Source organism: Mustelus asterias, chromosome 15 (assembly GCF_964213995.1).
Source record: "Mustelus asterias chromosome 15, sMusAst1.hap1.1, whole genome shotgun sequence".
Lineage (NCBI taxonomy): Eukaryota > Metazoa > Chordata > Chondrichthyes > Carcharhiniformes > Triakidae > Mustelus > Mustelus asterias.
Genome location: NC_135815.1, coordinates 57,878,454 through 57,903,212, shown reverse-complemented (window position 1 = coordinate 57,903,212; position 24,759 = coordinate 57,878,454). Strand labels below are relative to the sequence as shown.

The 24,759-nt window shown below is 44.9% G+C and overlaps 1 protein-coding gene across 1 annotated transcript in view; it reads right to left on the bottom strand.

Moving 5' to 3' along the window:
* Nucleotides 1-8,255: 8,255 nt before the first annotated feature.
* LOC144504729 (uncharacterized) overlaps nucleotides 8,256-24,759 on the bottom strand; it is a 77,198-nt gene continuing 60,694 nt past the window's right edge. The window contains exons 17-24 of the mRNA XM_078230474.1: nucleotides 23,116-23,467; nucleotides 19,008-19,048; nucleotides 15,057-15,121; nucleotides 14,766-14,876; nucleotides 13,954-14,171; nucleotides 13,788-13,869; nucleotides 11,443-11,564; nucleotides 8,256-8,313 (exon numbers count right to left, since the gene is read on the bottom strand). Of these exons, the coding sequence (XP_078086600.1) occupies nucleotides 8,256-8,313; nucleotides 11,443-11,564; nucleotides 13,788-13,869; nucleotides 13,954-14,171; nucleotides 14,766-14,876; nucleotides 15,057-15,121; nucleotides 19,008-19,048; nucleotides 23,116-23,467 (1,049 nt within the window). The remainder of the gene's footprint in view (nucleotides 8,314-11,442; nucleotides 11,565-13,787; nucleotides 13,870-13,953; nucleotides 14,172-14,765; nucleotides 14,877-15,056; nucleotides 15,122-19,007; nucleotides 19,049-23,115; nucleotides 23,468-24,759) is intronic.

Genomic DNA, 24,759 nt, shown 5'->3' with positions numbered 1-24,759 from the left:
TCAATTCTGGTCGCCACACTACCAGAAGGATGTGGAGGCTTTGGAGAGGGTACAGAAAAGATTTACCAGGATGTTGCCTGGTATGGAGGGTATTAGCTATGAGGAGAGGTTGGAGAAACTTGGTTTGTTCTCACTGGAGCGACAGAGGTTGAGGGGAGACCTGATAGAAGTCTACAAGATTATGAGAGGCATGGACAGAGTGGATAGTCAGAAGCTTTTTCCCAGGGTGGAAGAGTCAATTACGAGGGGGCAAAGGTTTAAGGTGCGAGGGGCAAGTTTTAAAAGAAATGTACGAGGCAGATTTTTTACACAGAGAGTGGTGGGTGCCTGGAACTCGTTGCCGGGGGAGATGGGGGAGGTAGTGGAAGCGGATACGGTAGTGACTTCTAAGGGGCGTCTTGACAAGTACATGAATGAGATGGGAATAGAGGGATATGGTCCCCAGAAGTGTAGGAGGTTTTAGTTAAGTCGGGCAGCATGGTCGGTGCAGGCTTGGAGGGCCGAAGGGCCTGTTCCTGTGCTGTAATTTTCTTTGTTCTTCTTTGTTCTTTGTTCATACAGATTCCACGTCATCTATGCTTTCCTCAATGTTGAATCAATATCAGCAAAAGAGGGGACAGAGGGGGGCGGAGCAAAAGAGGGGACAGAGGGAGGCAGAGCAAAAGAGGGGACATAGACAAAAGAGGGGACAAAAGAGGGAAGGCTAACTATAGCCGGATTAGGCAGGAATTGGTGGATGTTGATTGGGAGAGGATGTTTGAGGGTAAGTCAACGTCTGGCATGTGGGAGTCTTTTAAGGAACAATTGATAAGGCTGCAGGATAGGCATGTGCCTGTGAAAACGAAAGATAGGAAAGGTAGGATTCGAGAGCCGAGGATAACCAGGGAAATAGATGATTTGATTAAAATGAAAAGGGAGGCGTACGTTAAGTCCAGGCAACTGAAAACAGATGGAGCTCTGGAGGAATACAGAGAGAGTAGGAAAGAACTCAAACGGGGAGTTAGAAGGACAAAAAGAGGTCACGAGATGTTCTTGGCAGGCAGAATTAAGGAGAATCCTAAGGCATTCTATTCATACGTTAGGAACAAAAGAGTTGTCAGGGAGAAAATCGGACCTCTCAGGGACAAAGGAGGGGAATTATGCTTAGAACCCAAGGGAATAGGGGAGATCCTAAATGAGTACTTTGCATTGGTATTCACGAAGGAGAGGGGCGTGTTAATCGGGAGTGTCTCGGAGGGAGGTGTTGACCCGTTAGAGAAAATCTCCATTACAAAGGAGGAAATGTCAGGTTTTTTAGGGAACATTAAAACTGACAAAGCCCCAGGGCCTGATGGCATCTATCCTCGACTGCTCAGGGAGACGAGAAATGAAATTGCTGGGCCTCTGACGGAAATCTTTGTCGCTTCTTTGTACACAGGTGAGGTCCCTGAGGATTGGAGGATAGCGAATGTGGTCCCGTTGTTTAAGAAGAGTAGCAGGGATAACCTGGGTAATTATAGGCCAGTGAGCTTGACGTCCGTGGTAGGGAAGTTGTTGGAGAGGATTCTTCGAGACCGGATGTATGTGCATTTAGAACGGGACAATCTCATTAGTGACAGACAGCATGGTTTTGTAACAGGGAGGTCGTGCCTTACAAATTTGGTGGAGTTTTTTGAGGAAGTGACAAAACGGTTGACGAAGGAAGGGCCGTGGATGTTGTCTATATGGATTTCAGTAAGGCATTTGACAAAGTCCCACATGGCAGGTTGGTTAAAAAGGTTAAGGCTCATGGGATACAAGGAGAGGTGGCTAGATGGGTGGAGAACTGGCTTGGCCATAGGAGACAGAGGGTAGCAGTCGAAGGGTCTTTTTCCGGCTGGAGGTCTGTGACCAGTGGTGTTCCGCAGGGCTCTGTACTGGGACCTCTGCTATTTGTGATATATATAAATGATTTGGAAGAAGGTGTAACTGGTGTTATCAGCAAGTTTGCGGATGACACGAAGATGGCTGGACTTGTGGATAACGATGAGCATTGTCGGGCAATACAGCAGGATATAGATAGGCTGGAAAATTGGGTGGAGAAGTGGCAGATGGAATTTAATCCGGATAAATGCAAAGTGATGCATTTTGGAAGAAATAATGTAGGGAGGAGTTAGACAATAAATGGCAGAGTCATCAGGAGTATAGAAACACAGAGGGACCTAGGTGTGCAAGTCCACAAATCCTTGAAGGTGGCAACACAGGTGGAGAAGGTGGTGAAGAAGGCATATGGTATGCTTGCCTTTATAGGACGGGGTATAGAGTATAAAAGCTGGAGTCTGATGATGCAGCTGTATAGAACGCTGGTTAGGCCACATTTGGAGTACTGCGTCCAGTTCTGGTCGCCGCACTACCAGAAGGACGTGGAGGCGTTAGAGAGAGTGCAGAGAAGGTTTACCAGGATGTTGCCTGGTATGGAGGGACTTAGCTATGAGGAGAGATTGGGTAAACTGGCGTTGTTCTCCCTGGAAAGATGGAGAATGAGGGGAGATCTAATAGAGGTGTACAAGATTATGAAGGGGATAGATATGGTGAACGGTGGGAAGCTTTTTCCCAGATCAGAAGTGACGATCACGAGGGGTCACGGGCTCAAGGTGAGGGGGCGAAGTATAACTCAGATATTAGAGGGATGTTTTTTACACAGAGGGTGCTGGGGGCCTGGAATGCGCTGCCAAGTAGGGTGGTGGAGGCAGACACGCTGACATTGTTTACGACTTACCTGGATAGTCACATGAGCAGTCTGGGAATGGAGGGATACAAACTATTGGTCTCGTTGGACCAAGGAGCAGCACAGGCTTGGAGGGCCGAAAGGCTTGTTTCCTGTGCTGTACTGTTGTTTGTTCTTTGTTATAGAGGGGGTGGGGCGAAAGAGGGGACAGAGAGGAGGTGAGGCAGGGGCGGGGCAGAGAGGGGGCGGTGCCGGGGAGGGGGCAGGGCCGGGCCGAGAGAGGGGGCAGGGCTGTAGAGGCCCCGCCCCCTCATATTTAAAATGTCAGTATTCACGGGGGAGGTGCCGGATGATTGGAGGGTGGCCCATGTTGTTCCGTTGTTTAAAAAAGGTTCCAAAAGAAATCCGGGAAATTATCGGCCAGTAAGTTTGACGTCGGTGGTGGGCAAGTTATTGGAAGGTGCGATAAGGGATAGGATCTACAAATATTTGGATAGACAGGGACTTATTAGGGAGAGTCAACATGGCTTTGTGCGTGGTAGGTCATGTTTGACCAATCTATTAGAGTTTTTCGAGGAGGTTACCAGGAAAGTGGATGAAGGGAAGGCGGTGGATGTTGTCTACCTGGATTTCAGCAAGGCCTTTGACAAGGTCCCTCATGGGAGGTTAGTTAGGAAGGTTCAGTCGCTAGGTATACATGGGGAGGTAGTAAATTGGATTAGACACTGGCTCAATGGAAGAACACAGTAAGAAGTTTAACAACACCAGGTTAAAGTCCAACAGGTTTATTTGGTAGCAAAAGCCACACAAGCTTTCGAGGCTCTAAGCCCCTTCTTCAGGTGAGTCCCACTGACCTGCCTTCAGGTGGTCAGTGGGACTAGGCAAAAACTTCAGGTAAATCTCCACATCAATGGAAGAAGCCAGAGAATGGTTGTGGAGGATTGCTTCTCTGAGTGGAGGCCTGTGACTAGTGGTGTGCCGCAGGGATCGGTGTTGGGTCCATTGTTGTTTGTCATCTATATCAATGATCTGGATGATAATGTGGCAAATTGGATCAGCAAGTTTGCTGATGATACAAAGATTGGAGGTGTAGTGGACAGTGAGGAAGGTTTTCAAAGCTTGCAGAGGGATTTGGACCAACTAGAAAAATGGGCTGAAAAATGGCAAATGGAATTTAACGCAGACAAGTGTGAGATATTGCACTTTGGAAGGACAAACCAAAGAAGAACATACAGGGTAAATGGTAGGACTCTGAAGAGTGCAGTTGAACAGAGGGATCTGGGAATACAGGTACAGATTTCCCTAAAAGTGGCGTCACAGGTGGATAGGGTCGTAAAGAGTGCCTTTGGTACATTGGCCTTTATAAATCGGAGTATCGAGTATAAAAGTTGGAGTGTTATGGTAAGGTTATATAAGGCATTGGTGAGGCCGAATTTGGAGTATTGTGTACAGTTTTGGTCACCTAGTTACAGGAAGGATGTAAATAAGATTGAAAGAGTGCAGAGAAGGTTCACAAGGATGTTGCCGGGACTTGAGAAACTGAGTTACAGAGAGAGATTGAATAGGTTGGGACTTTATTCCCTGGAGCGTAGAAGATTGAGGGGAGATTTGATAGAGGTGTATAAGATTTTGATGGGTATAGATAGAGTGAATGCAAGCAGGCTTTTTCCGCTGAGGCTAGGGGAGAAAAAAACCAGAGGGCATGGGTTAAGGGTGAAAGGAGAAAAGTTTAAAGGGAATATTAGGGGGGGTTTCTTCACGCAGAGAGTGGTGGGAGTGTGGAATGAGCTGCCGGATAAAGTGGTAAATGCTTTAACATTTAAGAAAAACTTGGACAGGTTCATGGATGAGAGGGGTGTGGAGGCATATGGTCCAAGGGCAGGTCAGTGGGACTAGGCATAAAATGGTTCGGCACAGACAAGAAGGGCCAAAAGGCCTGTTTCTGAGCTGTAATTTTCTATGGTTTCTAGGGGGGGCCGGGGCCAGAGGGAGGGGGGGGGCTGGAGAGGGGGGCGCAGGTGGGCGGAGAGGGGGGGCGGGTGGCCGGAGAGGGGGGGGGGGGGGCGGAGATGGTTCGGGGCCGGAGAGGGAGTGGGGCCAGAGAGGGGGCGGGGCCAGAGAGGGGGGCGGGGCGGAAAGGGGGGGAACAGGCAGGGGCGGGGCAAAAGAAGGGATGGAGAGGAGAGGGGAGGGGATGGAGATGGGAGGGGGTGGAAGGAGGAGGGGCGAGGGAGAGGGGGAGGGGGGAGGGGGGAGGGGGGCGAGGAGGAGGGGGGAGAGAAGGAGGGGGAAGGAGAGGAGGGGGGAGAGGAGGGGGGAGAGGAGGAGGGGGTGAGAGGAGGGGGGGAGAGGGAGGAGGGGGGAGGGGGGAGAGGGAGGAGGGGTGAGGGGGAGGTGGAGGAGGGGGGAGAGAGGAGGGGGGAGAGGAGGGGGGGAGAGGAGGAGGGGGGAGAGGAGGGGGGAAGAGGAGGAGGGGGGAAGAGGAGGAGGGGGGAGAGGAGGAGGGGGAAGAGGAGGAGGGGGGGAGAGGAGGAGGGGGAGAGGTGGGGGGGAGAGAAGGGGGGAGAGGAGGGGGGGAGAGGGAGATGGGGGAGGGGGAGGAGGGGGGAGGAAGAGGGGGGAGGGGGAAGGGGGGGAGAAAGGAGGGGGAGAGGAGGGGGGAGAGGAGGGGGGGAGAGGAGGGGGGAGAGGAGGAGGGGAGGGGGGAGGGGGAGAGGGGGGGGGAGAGAGGGGGGAGAGGAGGAGGGGGGAGAGGAAGAGAGAGGGGGTGAGGAGGGGACGTGGGGCGAGGGGAGGTGGGGCAAGGGGAGGTGGGGCGAGGGGGAGGTTTGGGGGGAGGTTTGGGGGAAGTGGGAGAGGGAGGGAGTGGGAGGGGGAGCAAGGGGGTGAGGAGGGGAGGGGGAGGAGAGGTGGGGTGAGGGGAGGTGGGGCAAGGGGGTGGGGTGAGGGGAGGTGGGGCAAAGGGTTGGGGTATGGGGAGGTGGTGTGAGAGGGTGGGGTGAGGGGAGGTGGGGAAGTGGAGCAAGGAGAGGTGGGGTGAGGGGGGTGTGGCGAGGGGAGGTTGGGCAAGGGGGTATGGTGGCAAAGGGGTTTGGGGCGAAGGGGTAGTGGGCAAAGGCAGGGAGAGTGGGCAAAGGCGGGGAAATGGGCAAAGGAGGGGATGTGGGAAATGAGGGGATGGGGAAAGGAATGGATGGGGGAAAGGAAGGGATGGGGGAAAGGAAGGGATGGGAGAAAGGAAGGGATGGGAGAAAGGAGAGGGGAGGGGGTGAGGGAGGGGCGAAGGAGGGTGAGGGGGTGAAGAGGAGGTGGGGTGAGGGGGAGGCGGGGTGAGATGGGGGAGGTGGGGGTGGGGTGAGGAGGGGTGAGGTGAGGTGGAGTGAGGGGAGGTGGGGTGAGATGGGGGAGGTGGGGGTGGGGTGAGGAGGGGGGAGGTGGGGTGAGGGGAGGTGGGATGAGTGGGTGGGGCGAGGGGGTATGGGGGCAAAGCAGTTTGGTGCAAGGGGGGAGTGGGCAAAAGAGGGGGGAGTGGGCAAAGGAGAGGGAAATGGGCAAAGGTGGGGGATGTGGGAAAGGAGGGGACGGGGGAAAGGAAGGGACAGGGGAAAGAAGAGGGGAGCAGGTGAAGGAGGGACGAAGGAGGGGGAGGGGGTGAAGAGGGGCAAAGGAGAGGGGGGGTGAAGGGCGGTTGGGGCAAACGGGTTAAACGGTTGTAAGCATGGCTCTCTGCTCCAGGCTGTGGGATTCACATGTGCCCCACACGCCAGCCTATCGCCCGCGCGCTTTCTCAATTCATCTCCCGCAGGCTGGGCACTTAATACCAATTCATTAATTAATTGCAGAGGGACAATCCTGATGAAAACCAATCGACCACATCTGACCAGTAATAAATAATCAGATAAAACGCTAAATTTAACTTAAGAGCAGTTTATTAAGTAAGCAATGGTTTCACAAATCAATGATTAGATATCTTGAAAATGTGGCTAGCATCTACCCTGTCATATGTAATGAAGTAATTTTACAAATATAGTTATTAGTGTAAGCCTCAGAGACTGTCCACATATAATAAGTGATCATCTTCACATTAGGAGCGGTAAGTATTGAGCATAAATTAACGCACAATGGAAGAATCAAAATAACCTGGTCACCTATGTTTAAAAAAACATTCTTTAGGCCAAATTCACCCTTTGTTGAATTTTCCAATAAATTATATAACAACCTAGAAAATTTTAAAACTGGCACCACGGATCAGTTAGCTATCCATTCAGTAAATCTAAAAGCAAAATCCTACAAAAAGAGCTTATATAAAATTAAATCAGCTGTTTATAAAATGCACCACTTGTCTCCAGTTAAAATTCAGTGAACATTAGTATTTGAGTGCATCATGAAAAGGTTCATCGGGAAAATCTGATGAACATTGCAGGATTCTGTGTTTATGTTTGGAACAGGAAGTCTATAAACTAGAGAGAACAAGAAGTGTTTGATGCTTTAAAATTCTGTAGAGTGAAAATGGAATGGTCTGATACTCGGGAGTTTTAAGTCTAAATTAGAATTGTGTGTAAATCAAGCATGCTTGTCTGCAGGGTCAACTGCATTTTGTAATGTAAAATGTGCACAGACAAAACCCACATCAAACAATTGCAGCTTAAATCTGAAGAAGTAACAGGTCACATTTGATCAATGATACATTTAAGTAACTTCGTTATTTCATAAATTAACATTCATATTTGCGTTAGACATTTTGCATCTTCAAGATTATTGTAAACATAGATGAGAACAACTGACCATTTTGTGCAAAAGTTTAGATAGATGAATTCATGATCAATTGTAAAGTATCATAATTGCACCTGAATGATTCCTTATGTTTGGCATGATGCACATTTGTGTACAAAAGTATCATCTTCATGTGTGTACATTTTAGATGCATCAGTTAATAGTCATTGCACACACAAGGGAGTTTATAATCCCTTTTTATATATCCACTGAATCTTTAGATCTTGGCTAAAAGCAAATTTTGTTCACTTTTAAAACTTGGATAAAGCTGATTGGTAAAATGGAAAAATAAGGTTTGATACAAGGTCCTGTCTTTGCCACACATATCCAGCATGGAACAAGTGGGCCTGATGGTAACAAAAAAAGAGTCCAGGAGAAGTGAAGGCTTATTGCTGCACCTCTGTGTGACTTCTTGAGACAGGTTTCCTTTGTGGTCAATATGTAAAAAACATTGTAAAAGTGTAATAAATAATATAGTTACAGTTTAGCAATTCATAAACATGGAGGAAATTATCTTCTCAATTCTACAATTAAATAAGTGTCATGAGTAAATTATGTAACAGATTGGCATGTTTGATTGTAAATATTTACAATTTTGAGGCTGATCAAAACTTATTCATCCCTGAGTTACTTGGTTAATCTAATTTGTAGAGACGTTTGTCTTATCAAGGCTATTCTCTACATATAGATGTAGGAAACATGAGCCAGATCTGATAATATAGACCCAACAATACTTCAGAAAGGTTTACTCACTTGAAACAGATGTTTATACTCATTTTATAGCCTAATAATTGGGTTACTTCCGAATCAGGTTGTAATCCTGTTGCAGCACAAATTGTTCATGCCAGCTAACACTGTTGGCAGAACAATGCAAAATTAGCCTCATACACCTAGATCGACGTTCAAGTCATCCGATCACCATTCTTCCTGGAACAGCAAGCCGTTGACAGCCTTAAGACAGCTCGCTAGTCTCAGGAAATACAAGGAATGGCTGGTTTAGATGCCAATCCAGGTGATGAGAAGAGTCAAAGATGAAAGGAGAGGCAAGAAAAATGGGACAAAAAAGTACCTGCATGTGCCTCCAGCCATATTGGCACTTAGGTGCCTATTTACAAATTGATGCAGGAGCAACAACTCTTGAGACCCACTTACATAGAGAATTGCCAGTATTTTGATAAGTAACTATCTCATTGCATATATTTCTGATTTGTAATACAATCCACAGATGTTTGCTGCAATATCCCTGAGTAGTTGTCAGTTGTGTTTCGCACAGACAGCAATGATAGTAATAGTATGGAGCTGGTGAGTTGAAGTTTGATTCTTAAGCTCTGTCGATTTTTCTTCTGTATGATGTCAAACTTCAAGATCTTTATACTAAAAAAAGGAGAAAGTTCAATATTTAAGTTTCATTCTGGATTTTGTGTCTGAAAACCAAAAATGTTTTCACTTAATTAGCAATAAAAGTCATTATATTTCGGCAAAATTTGCTGTAGCAGTAAATGTAACAGTATCTGCTTTAGTTAAATTTAGTAAGAGTTTTAACAACACCAGGTTAAAGTCCAACAGGTTTATTTGGTAGCAAATGCCATTAGCTTTCGGAGCGCTGCTCCTTCATCAGATGGAGTGGAAATCTGCTCTCAAACAGGGCACAGAGACACAAAATCAAGTTACAGAATACTGATTAGAATGCGAATCTCTACAGCCAACCAGGTCTTAAAGATACAGATAATGTGAGTGGAGGGAGCATTAAACACAGGTTAAAGAGATGTGTATTGTCTCCAGACAGGACAGCTAGTGAGATTCTGCAAGTCCAGGAAGCAAGCTGTGGGGGTTACTGTGTGGCTGTGTGGCCGGCGTGGCCAGCATCTCCACATCATTAGTTAAATTTATCCATGCCATTTTAAGTTTGACAATAATCTATGCTGAAATTGAAAAGCTAGAACTTGAGTGAACAGGGCAAGGAACTATGTATTTCTTAACTAATTAAATTAAAGGATTGTGAGATTATCAAAGCAAATACAAGATAGGGTGGTGGCATTCAATGCCAAATCTGGTGCAGAAAGAGAAGCGTAGAGGATGGAGAGAATAAAGATTGAATTGGGAGAAAATAGAAAAGGAAAAGTTAAAATGTCACATTTTTAAAATGTTCAACAACAATTAAAACTAGAAGGAATGAGACTGCATGTGTTACAGATAATTTTCAGTGTCATGGAGATCCTCGATATTAATTAACAATTAGAATATCATGAAAACAATCTTTGACAGCTAATCCAGCTTTAAATACATACATGGGGGCGAACAGGGGGGGAATTCTCCCCCAAAAAATCTCAGTGCTGAATTTGTGTGAAAACTGGAGTAAATCGTGCTGGTTTTTTCAGTGGGAGTTTCAAAATGAATCTTCCAGACTCTGTGCACTGCAGAGGGCACTAGCGTGAATCACATGAAAAATCCAGGGGTGGGGTCTATTCCCGCTGAACAGCTGGAATCAGTGTGCTGAGTGGGCCCCCACGCATGCGCACATCTCTGGGAGATCGCTAAATAAGTCCTTCCAGCATAAATATCACTGGCCTCAACACCGCCCCCCCCCCCCCCCTCCCCCCCCACCCCACCCCGGACATTGCTGGCCTCATCACTGGCCTCTCACTCCGTCCTCCCCTCTTCCCACGGACATTACTGGCCTCTCACCCCCTTCCCCTCCACAAGAAAATCGCTGGCTTCCCCATCCCCATCCCCATTCCCATTCCCATCCCCTACTGACCCGGACATCACTGGCCTCCCCATCCCCCATTGACCCGGAAATTGCTGGCCTTCCGGCCTCCCCATGCCCCACTGACCCGGTCATTGCTGGCCTCCTTGCCTCCCCATTCCTCATTGACCCAGAAATTGCTGGTCTCCCAGCCTCCCCATACCCCATTGACCCCGACGTCGCTGGCCTCCCGATCTTCCCTCTCACTCCTTCACACACACAATGCTGTACTGCCGTGCACACCCCCTGCCTGCGAGCATTCCCCCTCGTTGAGTGAGAGCCTCGAGCATTGCACCTCCTGGCCACATTACCTTGTTGAGTTCACCCAATCAGCACCTTTGGAGCTAGCTCACCCTCTGTTGAAACCAGGTTGGCTGTACTTTATTCACAATGAAATTTAACTAACGGGCCCATAGCTGGCCCAAACTGATTGCACCTGGACTCCCTTAACAAGCAGTGCTATATATAAGCTGCAATGACGGACACACAGGCTGTCTCAGCAGGAAGATGGCCTTGAAGAAAAGTACTCCAAGAATTTCGGAAACTGAGCAGGTCCACCAGCTGGAAGCGGTGGAGGAGAGGCAACATCTGCTGTACCCCACTCAGGGTTACCGCCCAAGGGATCACGCAGCGAGCGTCACATGGGACGCAGTGGCATCTGCAGTGAATGTCAGGACACTGACCCCTCGGTCTGGAGGGCAGTAGTATAAGAAGATGAACGACCTTCTTTGGGCTGCAAGAGTGAGTGTGCACCCATTCTGAAACATGTACAATGTCAAACCATCCCCAGACACCTCAAGGGCAGCCACCAACTGCCGCCCCCCACCTTCAGTACTGTCTCCAACCCCTGTGGCACCCCTCCCAATCAGCACCCCCCCCAGTGGGGACCCATTTCCCCAAAACAGCCAACACAAGCTCCCCAATCCTGACACACATTGCACCCCATGCCCTTCCATACATCATGCTTTCAATCCCCCTTATGTCCCCACAGGAGAAAACTGCACACAACCGGCGTGAGAGGGAGAAAACTGGAGGTGGAGTATGCCTGCTGATGTGGTCTGAGCAGCATGCCCTGGAGCTGGCAGGGGGGGCCGTGCCTCAAATGGTTACTGACAGCCAGGTTGGCGTCTGGCATGCGAGTGAACATCAGCTGAACCCTCTTCCTATAACTTTGAAATACGTGCCATGTTGCATGGGCTACTTTCCCTCCCATCCCCAAATGTGTGTCCTCTCTTACAGTGCTGGATCCTGATGAACCAGGCCTTCTGGTGTTGCTGCTCGGGGACCAACTCCAATGGACATCTCTGATGACACCCTGAAAAATCCTCCGAAGACAGTACCAGTGATTCGGCACAGGCACTAACAGCACAACCCACTAGTAAACAGCTGAGGGCACAACCTTGTGAGGCACCAATGTTGAGGATGATCATGGAGGAGGTTTTGTTGCCTATCCTTACTGATTGCGGTCTGTGAGTTAGGAAGTTCAGGATCGAGGGTGCATGAGGTCCTTGATTATGCTGGCTGCTTTCCAAGGCAGCGTGAAGTATAGACAGTGTCAATGGGTGTGAGGCTGGTTTGAATGATGGACTGTTCTTTGTTCACGGCCCTTTGTAGTTTCTTGCGGTGTTGGTCAGAGCAGGAGCCATTCCAAGTTGTCATACATTTGGAAAGGGTGCTTTCTATGGTGCATCTGTAAAAATTGGTGGGAGTCGTAGCGGACATGCTGAATTTCGTCAACTCCCTGAGAAATATAACCTGTGCACATTAGACCTGTTAGGAGAAGGTATAACTTACTTGAGTTCTTTAGAGAGGGAACCCTTTTGAATATGGTTCCAGGACAGCTTTGGGAGAGATGAAATGCGCTTTGGGAGAGGCAAGATGCCCTTTGAAAGGGATGAGGTGCCCTTTGGGATTATTGAAAATAGACATGAATATACAGAGAATGTGGATAAACCCATTGAAACTGTCAAAGTCATTGGAACAGCCAAGGGAGCTGTCAAGGCCTAGAAATCTCCAGCCATTTAAATATATGAAAAAATTATCAGTGTTAAAAAAATCTATGCATGCTATTTCATTCTGTCTCTTGACATAAGGTTACTATTATGGGACTAGTGCAGTAAAACTGATTTCATAACAATGGGACAATGAATACAAATGTTTGTTTTTATAAGGGATTAAAGGAAGTGAATGGATTTTTTATCAACAAGATTTTTTTTAAAACAGTGAATTCATCAATAGGGACTGAAGAACTTTATTTAATCTTCGTATGTATCTTGAGATCTGCCCAGGTAGAGAACTGGGTGAATTAACATGGATGGTGTAAGGGAAAATGGTGAAGGCTAAGGGGGTGTTGGAGGCATGAGATGGCATGAATCAGCATTAGGTTAGCATAGGGAGCATAGAAGGCCAAGGTGGAGAGTCATTGGTGGGCATGAAGGGTATAAGGGTCCAGGGGGGTGGATGGGTGACATGATATAGCATGGGTCGACATTGATGGGCATGAGGAAAGTGATCGGGAGTGTGAGCAGTGAGCGCTGGAGGTTTTTTTCTGCTTCATTTTTTTTTCACAGCAGAGCAACTGCCGGAGCACCGAAGTGGGCCATTCTCACATTCCACCCGCCAGCAGATCCTGTGGCTGCCTCCAAATTCTTTCCAGGGACAGTGGGCATGACTCCAATAGAAGCCAGACACTCCCACCCCCACCCTTCCACCCCATCCTGGAGTGAAAATATAAAGATTTGGAGCACTTTTTCAGGAATTAAGCTCATGGAGCCAGGAATTCTCCCAACTCTACACAGCAAATGCGAGAGTGATAATTCAGTTCAATCTATTTACATGGCTAACAGAGGAATATTTATTTATTGTTGCAAGTTGATGGACAATTTGCACATTTGAAATGCATATGCAGTAAACTTGGAATTATTTTGCAACTATTTCTGGGATCATGTTTGGGGTGTCATGTCATGTGAGACGTGATATACCAAAAGGACTAATGGATGTTCAAGGTTTCCTGCATCTTCAATTCTGATTTTCTGCTGGTTCACTTTGAGTGAAGCAACAAGATCCAATTTTTTTTAAAATTCATTAATGGGATGTGGCCGTTGCTGCAAGGCTAGTATTTATCGCCCATCCTTAATTGCCCTTGAACTGAGTGACTTGCTAGACCATTTCAAAGGGTAGTTAAGAATCAACTACATTGCTGTGGATCTGCAGTCACATGTAGGCCAGATTGGGTAAGAATGGCACATTTCCTTCCCTAAAGGACACTCGTGAACCCCAAGATGGGTTTTTCCAACAATCGACAATGGCTTCGTCATCTATAGATTCTTAATTTCAGATTTTTAAAATTGAATTCAAATTCCACCACCTGCTGTGGCGAGTTTCAAACCTGAGTCCCCAGAACATTAGCTGAATTTCTGAATTAATAGTCTAGTGATAATACCACGAGGCCATTGCCTCCCTTGAAGTGTGTCAAGAAGTGCAAAGATTACAGGAAGTTAGGATTAAATGCAAGACTTTTAAAGAATTATCAATAATTTTATTCCTTTCAATAAAATATAAAGTGAAATCTGTCAGTCTTACCATTTGGTGATACTTTCCAACACTCTGATGTGGTTTTATTTCTGTTCCTTTATATGCTATAAAGTGAATGAGTGTGTTAATCCTGGAAAAAAATTAAATAAAATAATCAGCACTCCCATAATATTGTATTAATTCTTTGTTAATTAAGATACATTTTTATTAATACCTGTGGTACAACATGGTGAGGAATTGAATTCCCAGTAGCCCAGCAAACGATACCAAGAACATGAAACTGAGTGGTTCGATGGTTAGAATTTCATCTTCGGAAAATATACCATTTGGGAGGATTTTAGGGATCTTGATGAGTATCTCTGGACCAATTGCTTGTAGGAAAAATGTTGAAATGATCCAAAGAATATTAATGATGAAGTACAGAAAAGTTGCCTGAAAAAAATGAAAGGGTTTATTCATTATAGGTCAATTATAGGCAATATTCCCCTTGAGTACAATGAGTGAATACACATTTCTCAGCAATGTTGTTTTCTTATAGCCCTCTCCATGCAAGAACTAAAGTAAATCTAATTAATCAGTTCAGGCATTCAATTGGAACCCCTAATTCACTTTCATCACTGAGAAAACAGGAACAGAATCTATTGAGATACACACCAAGTGAATCTCCAATTCTCAGACGTACTGAGGCAGATTTCACTCAGAGAATGAAGCCACACAAAATGTATGCTTTATCCCCTCATCACATGCATTTGCATTCTTTCAATTAGAAGGCATTTTGTACAATGGCCAAGCATTGGCAAGATTATGTAGAACTAATGGCTGGTCTGTTATATCCAGAAAGCTAAAAGATCACGAGAAAGATTGGTAAGCCATTTCATATGCGAAACCCTGAAATCTGCTTATTTTCTCTGTCCTTCTCTACCTCCTGCTTTCTCCTTCCACACACAAAAATAATTCAACATTGTTCAACCTTTGGGATTGAACAAGTGACCAGATTCAGAATGGGCACCTGTCAGTAGGGTTTACCTTATTTCTGAGAGATTTCAGTTGTTTTACTATCTCGGCCTGTCTCTCTTTATCTTCTTCAATTGGTTTAAGATACAGGTTGATGAGGTCATTCCAGAATGGGTTTTCTGCCTGTAGATATGAAATATGGACCAGTAATATCAATAAAATGGTTATACTCCAATTGTCTATCTGAACAGTATATTTTGCTTTGTGCAGGTGAATAACTACATACAACAGAGCAGTGTTCATATTACACACTGAAATAAATACATCAGGAAATTAAGAGCAATGTCATTAGCAACAACTTACTTCATCAAGCTCTTCTTCAACAAGCTGTATATGGAGTGACTGTTCTTGCAAGTTGCTTATCCAATCTACACAATAAAAACGTAAGGTAGAGGTGATTCCCAAAATCATTGTCATCATGTCAGTTAAGCAACAAAATATCCTTAATTTTGACTTTTAAACTGCAGATGACCCAAAACTCTATTTGAATATACTGAAAATACATGAATCTCCGTGGTAATATTTTTCTAACAGTTAAAAAAGAACAGCGACAATTTGCATTTATATTGCATCTTCCATGTTATCAGGATGATCTGAAGTGTCGCAAAGTGAACAAAGCATTTTTGTGCAGTTACAATGGAGGAGAAAGGGCTGCCAATTGATGCTCACAACAAAGTCTGACAAAAGCAATGACGTAAGCAGTGAAATAATCTGATTTTCGTGAAGATGTTGGAGAGTTTGGACATCAGAGAGGACTGCCTGGTTTTTCTTCGAATAGTAACATGGGATATTTTATATTAACCTGAAATGGCAGATAGAGCCAAAGTTTAACATCTATCTGAACAATTATACCTCAGAAAATGCAGTACACTGTCAATACTGCAGTGGAGTGTCAGCCTGGATTGTGTGATCAAGTGTTTAGATTGGAGCTCAAAATGACAATTTCTTGATGCAGCCACTGAGCCTTGGGTAACATCAAGATTTTGCATATTTGCATGGGGTATCATTTACACCCAGACCTCCCAGCATTGTTATGTGGCATTAAAACCCCCAGTATTACTCAATCATTAGGCTGATAAAACAACAAATTATGTCATCTTTTCAGCCTGCAGACTGATGACAATCCAATGCTAATTGCCACTGCACAGAAGATTTGGTCCATGGTCTCACCAGTGCCTCGTATCTATGGCAAACCATCCCTACTTTTATCTTCCTTTCCCCTTGCAATAAACAACAATATTCCATTCCCTTCAAATTACTTCCTGGACTTGTATACTAACTTTTTGTGATTCATTTGCCAGGACAATCAGATCCCTGCATCTCATAGTTCTGTAATCTCTCCCTATTTAGATAATATGCTGCTTTTCTATTGTTCCTGCCAAAGTGTAAAAGTTCACATTTCCCACATTATTCCCATCTGCCATAGTTTTGCCCATTCACTTAACCTACCTTTGTCTCTTTGCAGACCCCTCCACAATTTACTTTCTTACCTATCTTTATGTTATCAGCAAATTAGCAGCAATACATTCAATCCCTTCATCCAAATCATTGACATTGATTGCAAATAGTTAAACCCCAAGACTGATCCCTGTGGCACTCCACTCATTACGTCTTGCCAACCTGAAAATGATCCATTCATGGCTACACTCTGTTTCTTATTAGCTAACCAATCCTCTGCCCATGCCAATGTTGGGCAGCACGCTGGCGCAGTGGTTAGCACTGCTGCCTCACAGTGCCAGGAACTCGGGTTCAATTCCAGCCTCGGGTGACTGTCTGTGCGGAGTTTGCACATTCTCCCCATGTCTGTGTGGGTTTCCTCCGGGTGCTCTGGTTTCTTCCCACAGTCCAAAGATGTGGCGGTTAGGTCGATTGGCCATGGTAAATTGCCCCATAGTGCCAGGGGGATTAGCAAGATAAATGCGTGGGATTAGGAGGATAGGGTCTGGGTGGATTGTGGTCGCTGTGGACTCCATAGGCCAAATGGCCTCCTTCTGCACTGTAGGATTCTATGATTCTATGTCAGCCCCTATACCATTACTTGGTGTAGCAATATTTGCTGTGGCACCTTGTCAAAAGCCTTCTGGAAATCTCAGTACACCATATTCACAGACCAGAATGCTTTCAAAAATGCACAGAGTGTTGGCTCAGATGAGAAAACCATTGTGAAGTTCACAGGCTGCACAGCCGCTTTTTTCGCCATATTTAACAGCTGAACATTTGAAATTTCAAAGGAGAAACGAAATTCATAGTCAGCTGGAGACGTGGGACCGAAGAAAGCCAGCATCATCAGGAATCCCAAGATTGGTGCGCCTTTTTTAAAATCTCATTCTGAGATCTCACTGGCCTAAATCCCGTTTTTGGCCATTTGTGAGATTTAGCGGCCATTCTGGGATTTGCACCCATGTTCAATGGGGCCACTAAATTGCAGCCACAGACTCCACTTCATCCACTGGATCATTACTTCATCAAAGAACTCTAATAAATTGGTCAAACATAATTTTCTTTTCACAAAATTATGTTGCACCTTCTTCATAATTAAATTCCAGCATTTTCCTGTGACAGATGGTAATCTAACTGGCCTGTAGTTTCCTATTTTCTGTCTCCCTCCTGTTTTTGAATAGAGGAGCTACATTGACTATTTGCAATCTTCTAATCTTCACAGAATTATATGCTTTTTCTTTCAATTTGATACTTCTTTTAATTTTTACAGATAGATACAGCTGGTGTTTTCTTCCCCTGAAATCTTTTTCTCACTGGAATGTACACTTGCTGAGCGTTACGAAATATATCCTTGAATGTCTGCTACTGCATATCTACTGACCAACCCCTTAACCTAATTTCCCAGCTCACTTTAACCAGTTCTATCTTCATGCCCTCATAATTTCCTTTATCTAAGGTTAATATACTAACCTTCAACCCATTCTTCTGTCCTCAAACAGAATGCAAAATTGAATCATGTTATGATCACTGCTGCCTATGGGTTACTTTACTATGAGGTCAGGCAGTGGCATAATGGTAGTGTTGCTGGGCTAATAATCCAGAGACTGTGGGTAATGCCATGGCAACCTAGGTTTGAATCCTAGCATGGCAGATTGTGCAATTTGAAATCAATAAAAATCTGGAATTAAAAGCCTAATGATGACCATGAAACCATTGTTGGTTGTTGTAAAAACCCATTTGGTTCACTAATGTCCCTTTAGGGAAGATACTCTTTCATCCTTACCTGGTCTGGCTTACATGTGACTCCAGACCCACAGCTGGCACTTAACTGCCCCCTGAAATGGCTTTCAATTACAGACCATTCAGTTCAAAGGCAATTAGGGATGGTCAACAAATGCTGGCCCAGCTAGCATTGCTCATATCCCATTTAAGAATAAAGAAAAAAAATAGTAATTCTGTCTCATTGCACATTGTAAGAAGTCTAACAACACAGTGTCTAATAGTGTGCTGCTCCTTCGTCAGGTGGAGTGGGAGAAGGAGCAGCACGCTCCAAAAGCTAGTGGCGTTTGCTACCAAATAAACCTGTTGGACTTTAACCTGGTGTTGTTAGACTTCTTACTGTGTTTACCCCAGTCCAACGCCGGCATCTCCACATCATTGCACATTATCAGATTCATAATATTATGCTCTGTGGTTGGCTGTAGAGTAGTGTGCTGCTTTAAGAAGCACATCCTTCAGGCTGCCTTTGCCAATCTGATTCATCCAATCTATTAGTAGATTTAAATCTCTCATTATTAACAATGTCACAAGCCCCATTATTTCTTCCTGTATACTCCATCCTACAGTATGGTTACTGTTAGAGACAGATAACTACTCTCACAGGTTACTATTTCATATCTCTACCAAAGCTACATCTTGATCTTTAGAACTAAGGCCATCCCTAATGTACTAATGCCATCCTTAATCTACAGAGTTACCCCTCCACCTTTTCCTAGTTCCCTTTCCTTCTGAAATGCCATGTATCCGTGAATATTCATGGCCCAGCCATTGTCATCTTGTAGTCATGTCTTTATAAAGCCTATCAGATCATACGTACTTATTTCTATTTGTGCTCTCAATTCATCTGCCTTGTTACAAGTGCTACATGCAATTAGAAACACAGCCTTTAGTTATGTCCTTTTACTACTTTTGCAACTTCTGCAGGAAGAAAATCCAGCAATGCTAATAACAATCAAGCTTGTGTTGGACTTTATTTATTTCTGGAAGTCCTGTCAATTAACAAGTCTGCATTTTCTAAAGCCTATTAATACTCACTATCTTCAACTCTTGGCTCCAATTCTTCTTCTTCAATTACACTGAAGGAAAATAAATCAAATAATCCCTGAATAATTTTTCAAAGTCTTCAATTCAGAACATCAATCAATGTAATACTAGGAAGTATGAAATACAGACAGGAAATGTCACAAAGAATGTTGTCAATTTCTAGACTTTAAAGAGAAGACCTAATTAAAAAGATAAAAGGAAGGATACCCTTGAGGGACAAAATATTTCAAATATACACCCAGAACTCTCAAGAACATAGCACAAAACAAAATGGAAAAGCAGAGAAAGTGGAAAAAAACAGCCTGATTTTAACTCTGTGCAAGTGGATGGGTTTTGAATGGGTTATGAATGGGTTAAAATTAGGTCTCTTAGTTCCAAATGTTCTATGAAGGCTAATTTGGGTGACTGGAAGAAATATCAAGTTTCAGGTGTGTAGAAATGCTTGCAGGTATACTTGATTTAAATATTCATTAGAACAATATCAAGAAGAATTTGCCTCTGTAAACCTTGAAATAATTTAAGAGTTTGCTTAGATTCCTGTCATCCTAGTTCATGGGAAAATATATAGCTAATCTTTCAAATGCTTAAAAATGGAAGTGGAAACACTCAGAATTGCCCTTTGAAAACAGAATTTTCTTTTCCTTTCACACCCCTACCCAAAAACAAAACTGAAGAAATGTAATCCTAGGAACAATCCTAGGAACAATCAGATCAGCCATGATCTTGTTGAATGGCAGGGCAGGCTCGAAGGGCCAGATGGCCTACTCCTGCTCCTATTTCTTATGTTCTTATGTTCTTATACCTACCTCAATTTCAGAAACCAATCAAAAGAAATCCCATTGCCTGAAGGGGGTGGGGAGTAAATTGTGCACTTGCACGGACCAAGATTCCAACAGCAAGTAGCAATTTCCAAAGTCAGGACAATACCAAATAAGTCAAGTGCAAATAAAGCTGGCACTCCAACCAGCCAGGTGACCATCTTCTCCCCCTCCACATATCAAGTAGAGAGAATCATAGATGAAGGGGAATCTGATAAAAAGGCCTATTATAAAGACTGTGATCTCTCATGATGCAAGAAGGTCCAGTGACTCTGTATCAATTATCTTTGCACGTTTGTAGGTAGCAATTTGAGAGGCCAATTTCATCCAAAGAAAATTAATCAATCAAAAGTTAATAACTAAACCTTCAGAACAAAGGAATCATAAATCCTGAGAATTGGGAGATTGGACTTTTATCTGCTTTAAGAGTTAGAGTCATAGAGTCATAGAGGTTTACAGCATGGAAAAAGGCCCTTCGTCTCAACTTGTCCATACCGCCCTTTCTTTTAAACCCCGAAGCTAGTCCCAATTGCCCGCATTTGGCCCATATCCCTCTATACCCATCTTACCCATGTAACTGTCCAGACGCTTTTTAAAAGACAAAATTGTACCCGCCTCTACTACCTCTGGCAGCTTGTTCCAGACACTCACCATCTTCTGTGTGAAAACATTGCCCCTCTGGACACTTTTGTATCTCTCCCCTCTCACCTTAAATTTATGCTCTCTAGTTTTAGACTCCCCTACCTTTGGGAAAAGATATTGCCTTTCTAGCTGATCTGTGCCCCTCATTATTTTATGGACTTCTATAAGATCACCCCTCAGCCTTCTATGCTCCAGAGAAAAAAGTCCCAGTCTATCAAGCCTCTCCTTATAACTCAAACCATCAAATCCCGATAGCATCCTAGTAAATCTCTTCTGCGCTCTTTCTAGTTGAATAATATCCTTTCTATAACAGGGTAACCAGAACTGTACACAGTATTCCAAGTGTGGCCTTACCAATGTCTTGTACAACTTTAACAAGACGTCCCAACTCCTGTATTCAATGTTCTGACCAATGAAACCAAGCATGTCGAATGCTTTTTTCACCACTCTGTGCACCTGTGACTCCACTTTCAAGGAGCTATGAACCTGTACCCCGAGATCTCTTTGTTCTGGAACTCTCCCCAACGCCCTATCATTAACTGAGTAAGTCCTGCCCTGGTTCAAGCTACCAAAATGCATCAATTCGCATTTATCTAAATTAAACTCCATCTGCCATTCGTCAATCCACTGGCCCAATTGATCAAGATCCCGTTGCAATCCGAGATAACCTTCTTCACTGTCCACTATGCCACCAATCTTGGTGTCATCTGCAAACTTACTAACCATGCCTCCTATATTCTCATCCAAATCATTAATATAAATGGCAAATAACAGTGGACCCAGCACCGATTCCTGAGGCACACCACTGGTCACAGGTCTCCAATTTGAAAAATAACCCTCTACAACCACCCTGTCAACTGGCTTCCTGTCATCAAGCCAGTTTTGTATCCATTTAGCTACCTCACCCTGGATCCCGTGAGATTTAACCTTATGCAACAAGTTGAAGAAGTGACCAGAATGGTTGACGAAGGAAGGGCCGTGGATGTCGTCGATATGGACTTTAGTAAAGCGTTTGACAAAGTCCCTCATGGTAGGCTGGTGAAAAAGGTTGGATCTCATGGGATAAAGGGGGAGGTGGCTAGATGGGTGGAGAACTGGCTTGGTCACAGAAGACAGAAGGTGGTAGTGGAAGGGTCTTTTTCCGGCTGGAGGCCTGTGACTAGTGGTGTTCCGCAGGGCTCTGTATTGGGACCTCTGCTGTTTGTGATTTATATAAACGATCTGGAAGAAGGTGTAACTGGGGTGATCAGTAAGTTTACGGACGACACAAAATTGGCAGGACTTGCAGATACTGAGGAGCATTGTCAGAAGCTACAGAAGGATATAGATAGGCTGGAAATTTGGGCAAAGAAATGGCAGATGGAGTTCAATCCTGATAAATGCGAAGTGATGCATTTTGGTAGAAATAATGTAGGGAGGAGCTATACGATAAATGGCAGAACCATAAAGGGTGTAGATACGCAGAGGGACCTGGGTGTGCAAGTCCACAGATCCTTGAAGGTGACGTCACAGGTGGAGAAGGTGGTGAAGAAGGCATATGGCATGCTTGCCTTTATAGGACGGGGCATAGAGTATAAAAGTTGGGGTCCGATGTTGCAGATGTATAGAACGTTGGTTCGGCCGCATTTGGAATACTGCGTCCAGTTCTGGTCGCCACACTACCAGAAGGACGTGGAGGCTTTGGAGAGAGTACAGAGGAGGTTTACCAGGATGTTGCCTGGTATGGAGGGGCTTAGTTATGAGGAGAGATTGGGTAAACTAGGGTTGTTCTCCCTGGAAAGATGGAGGATGAGGGGAGACTTAATAGAGGTGTATAAAATTATGAAAGGCATAGATACGGTGAACGGTGGGAAGCTTTTCCCCAGGTCGGTGGTGACGTTCACGAGCGGTCATAGGTTCAAGGTGAAGGGTTTAACACAGATTTGAGAAGGACATATTTTACACAGAGGGTGGTGGGGGCCTGGAATGCGCTGCCAGGCAAGGTGGTGGAGGCGGACACACTGGGAACGTTTAAGACTTATCTAGATAGCCATATGAACGGAGTGGGAATGGAGGGATACAAAAGAATGGTCTAGTTTGGACTAGGGAGCGGCACAGGCTTGGAGGGCCGAAGGGCCTGTTCCTGTGCTGTATTGTTCTTTGTTCTTTGTTCTTTGTACCATGTGGTACCTTTCCAAAGGCCTTGCTAAAATCCATGTAGACAACATCAACTGCACTGCCCTCATCTACCTTCTTCGTCACCCCTTCAAAAAACTCAATCAAATTTGTGAGACATGATTTTCCACTCACAAAGCCATGCTGACTGTCCTTAATCAGTCCTCGTGTCTCTAAATGCCTATAGATCCTGTCTCTCAAAATACCTTCCAACAACTTACCCACTACAGATGTGAGGCTCACCAGCCTGTTCTTCCCAGGCTTTTCCCTGCAACCTTTTTTAAACAAAGGCACAGCATTTGCCACTCTCCAATCTTCAGGCACCTCACCTGTGACTATCGATGATTCAAATATCTCGGCTAGGGCACCCGCAATTCCCTTCCTAGCCTCCCACAATGTCCTGGGATACACTTCAATTACAGTCTTATATGAAAACTACAGCAAACTACTTTTGAACATTGTAAATTATTTTGAAAGCAAGTTACCTGTCTGCATATTGAGTTAGTTCTTTTTTATTCTCTTTGACAACAAATTCAATATCCCAACAGATACATTTGCATTTCTTTTCATAGCGCAGAACCTGCTGAGATTTCTTTTTGCTCTGTATCTTTGGAGTGACTGTTTCGCGTGTGCCCCATGAAACGTTATTCATGTTTACCATGGCGTAAATTGGCAACAGCAAGTACCCACTGGGGATACAAATTATGTACAACAGTCCATAAAAAACAAGGGGGAATTCCTGGGGATGCAGCATTGCTGTTGAGACGAAGAGGATCATCATGGAGATGAAGAACAAGCCTGTCGGTGTAATAAAGGTGTTTTCTTTGACCATTTCACCTAAAAGCACATAATCTGATGTTAGCATTAAAGAAAGAGTTTATGGTTCATCTTTTCCACAAATTAATGTACATATTAATGTGGGTGTATGGAAATCCCTTGCCTAGTTTAAGAATCTCTGCTGAGGCCATCCTCCACCCATTTCCACCAGGATTTTCCAATCAGACTGACAAAAATGTAGTATCCCTATTTGTATATCTAAAGGTTCTAATGCTTTTTTAGACAGATTGCTTGTCATTTACAGGCTTACCTAAAACATGATGTGGAGATGCCGGCGTTGGACTGGGGTAAACACAGTAAGAAGTCTAACAACACCAGGTTAAAGTCCAACAGGTTTATTTGGTAGCAAACGCCACTAGCTTTCGGAGCGCTGCCCCTTCGTCAGGTGGAGTGGGAGATCTGCTCACAAACAGGGCATACAGAGACACAAACTCAATTTGCAGAATAATGATTGGAATGCGAGTCTTTACTGCTAATCAAGTCTTAAAGGTACAGGCAATGTGAGTGGAGAGAGCATTAAGCACAGGTTAAAGAGATGTGTATTGTCTCCAGACAGGACAGCTAGTGAGATTTTGCAAGTCCAGGCAAGTTGTGGGGGTTACAGATAGTGTGACATGAGCCCAAGATCCCGGTTGAAGCCGTCCTCATGTGTGCGGAACTTGGCTATCAGTTTCTACTCAGCGACTCTGCGTTGTCGTGTGTCGTGAAGGCCGCCTTGGAGAATGCTTACCCGAAGATCAGAGGCCGAATGCTCGTGACCGCTGAAGTGCTCCCCAACAGGAAGAGAACAGTCTTGCCTGGTGATTGTCGAGCGGTGTTCATTCATCCATTGTCGTAGTGTCTGCATGGTTTCCCCATGGAGCCTTCAACATGTCATTGATGAAGACGAACATCCCGCCAAGGCCATCCCCACACCCCCACTTCTTGCCTTCAAACAACCGCACAACCTCAAACAGACCATTGTCCGCAGCAAACTACCCAGCCTTCAGGAGAACAGTCACCACGACACCACACAACCCTGCCACAGCAACCTCTGCAAGACATGCCGGATCATCGACACGGATGCCATCATCTCACGTGAGAACACCATCTACCAGGTACACGGTACATACTCTTGCAACTCAGCCAACGTTGTCTACCTGATACGCTGCAGGAAAGGATGTCCCGAGGCATGGTACATTGGGGAAACCATGCAGACACTACGACAATGGATGAATGAACACCGCTCGACAATCACCTGGCAAGACTATTCTCTTCCTGTTGGGGAGCACTTCAGCGGTCACGGGCATTCG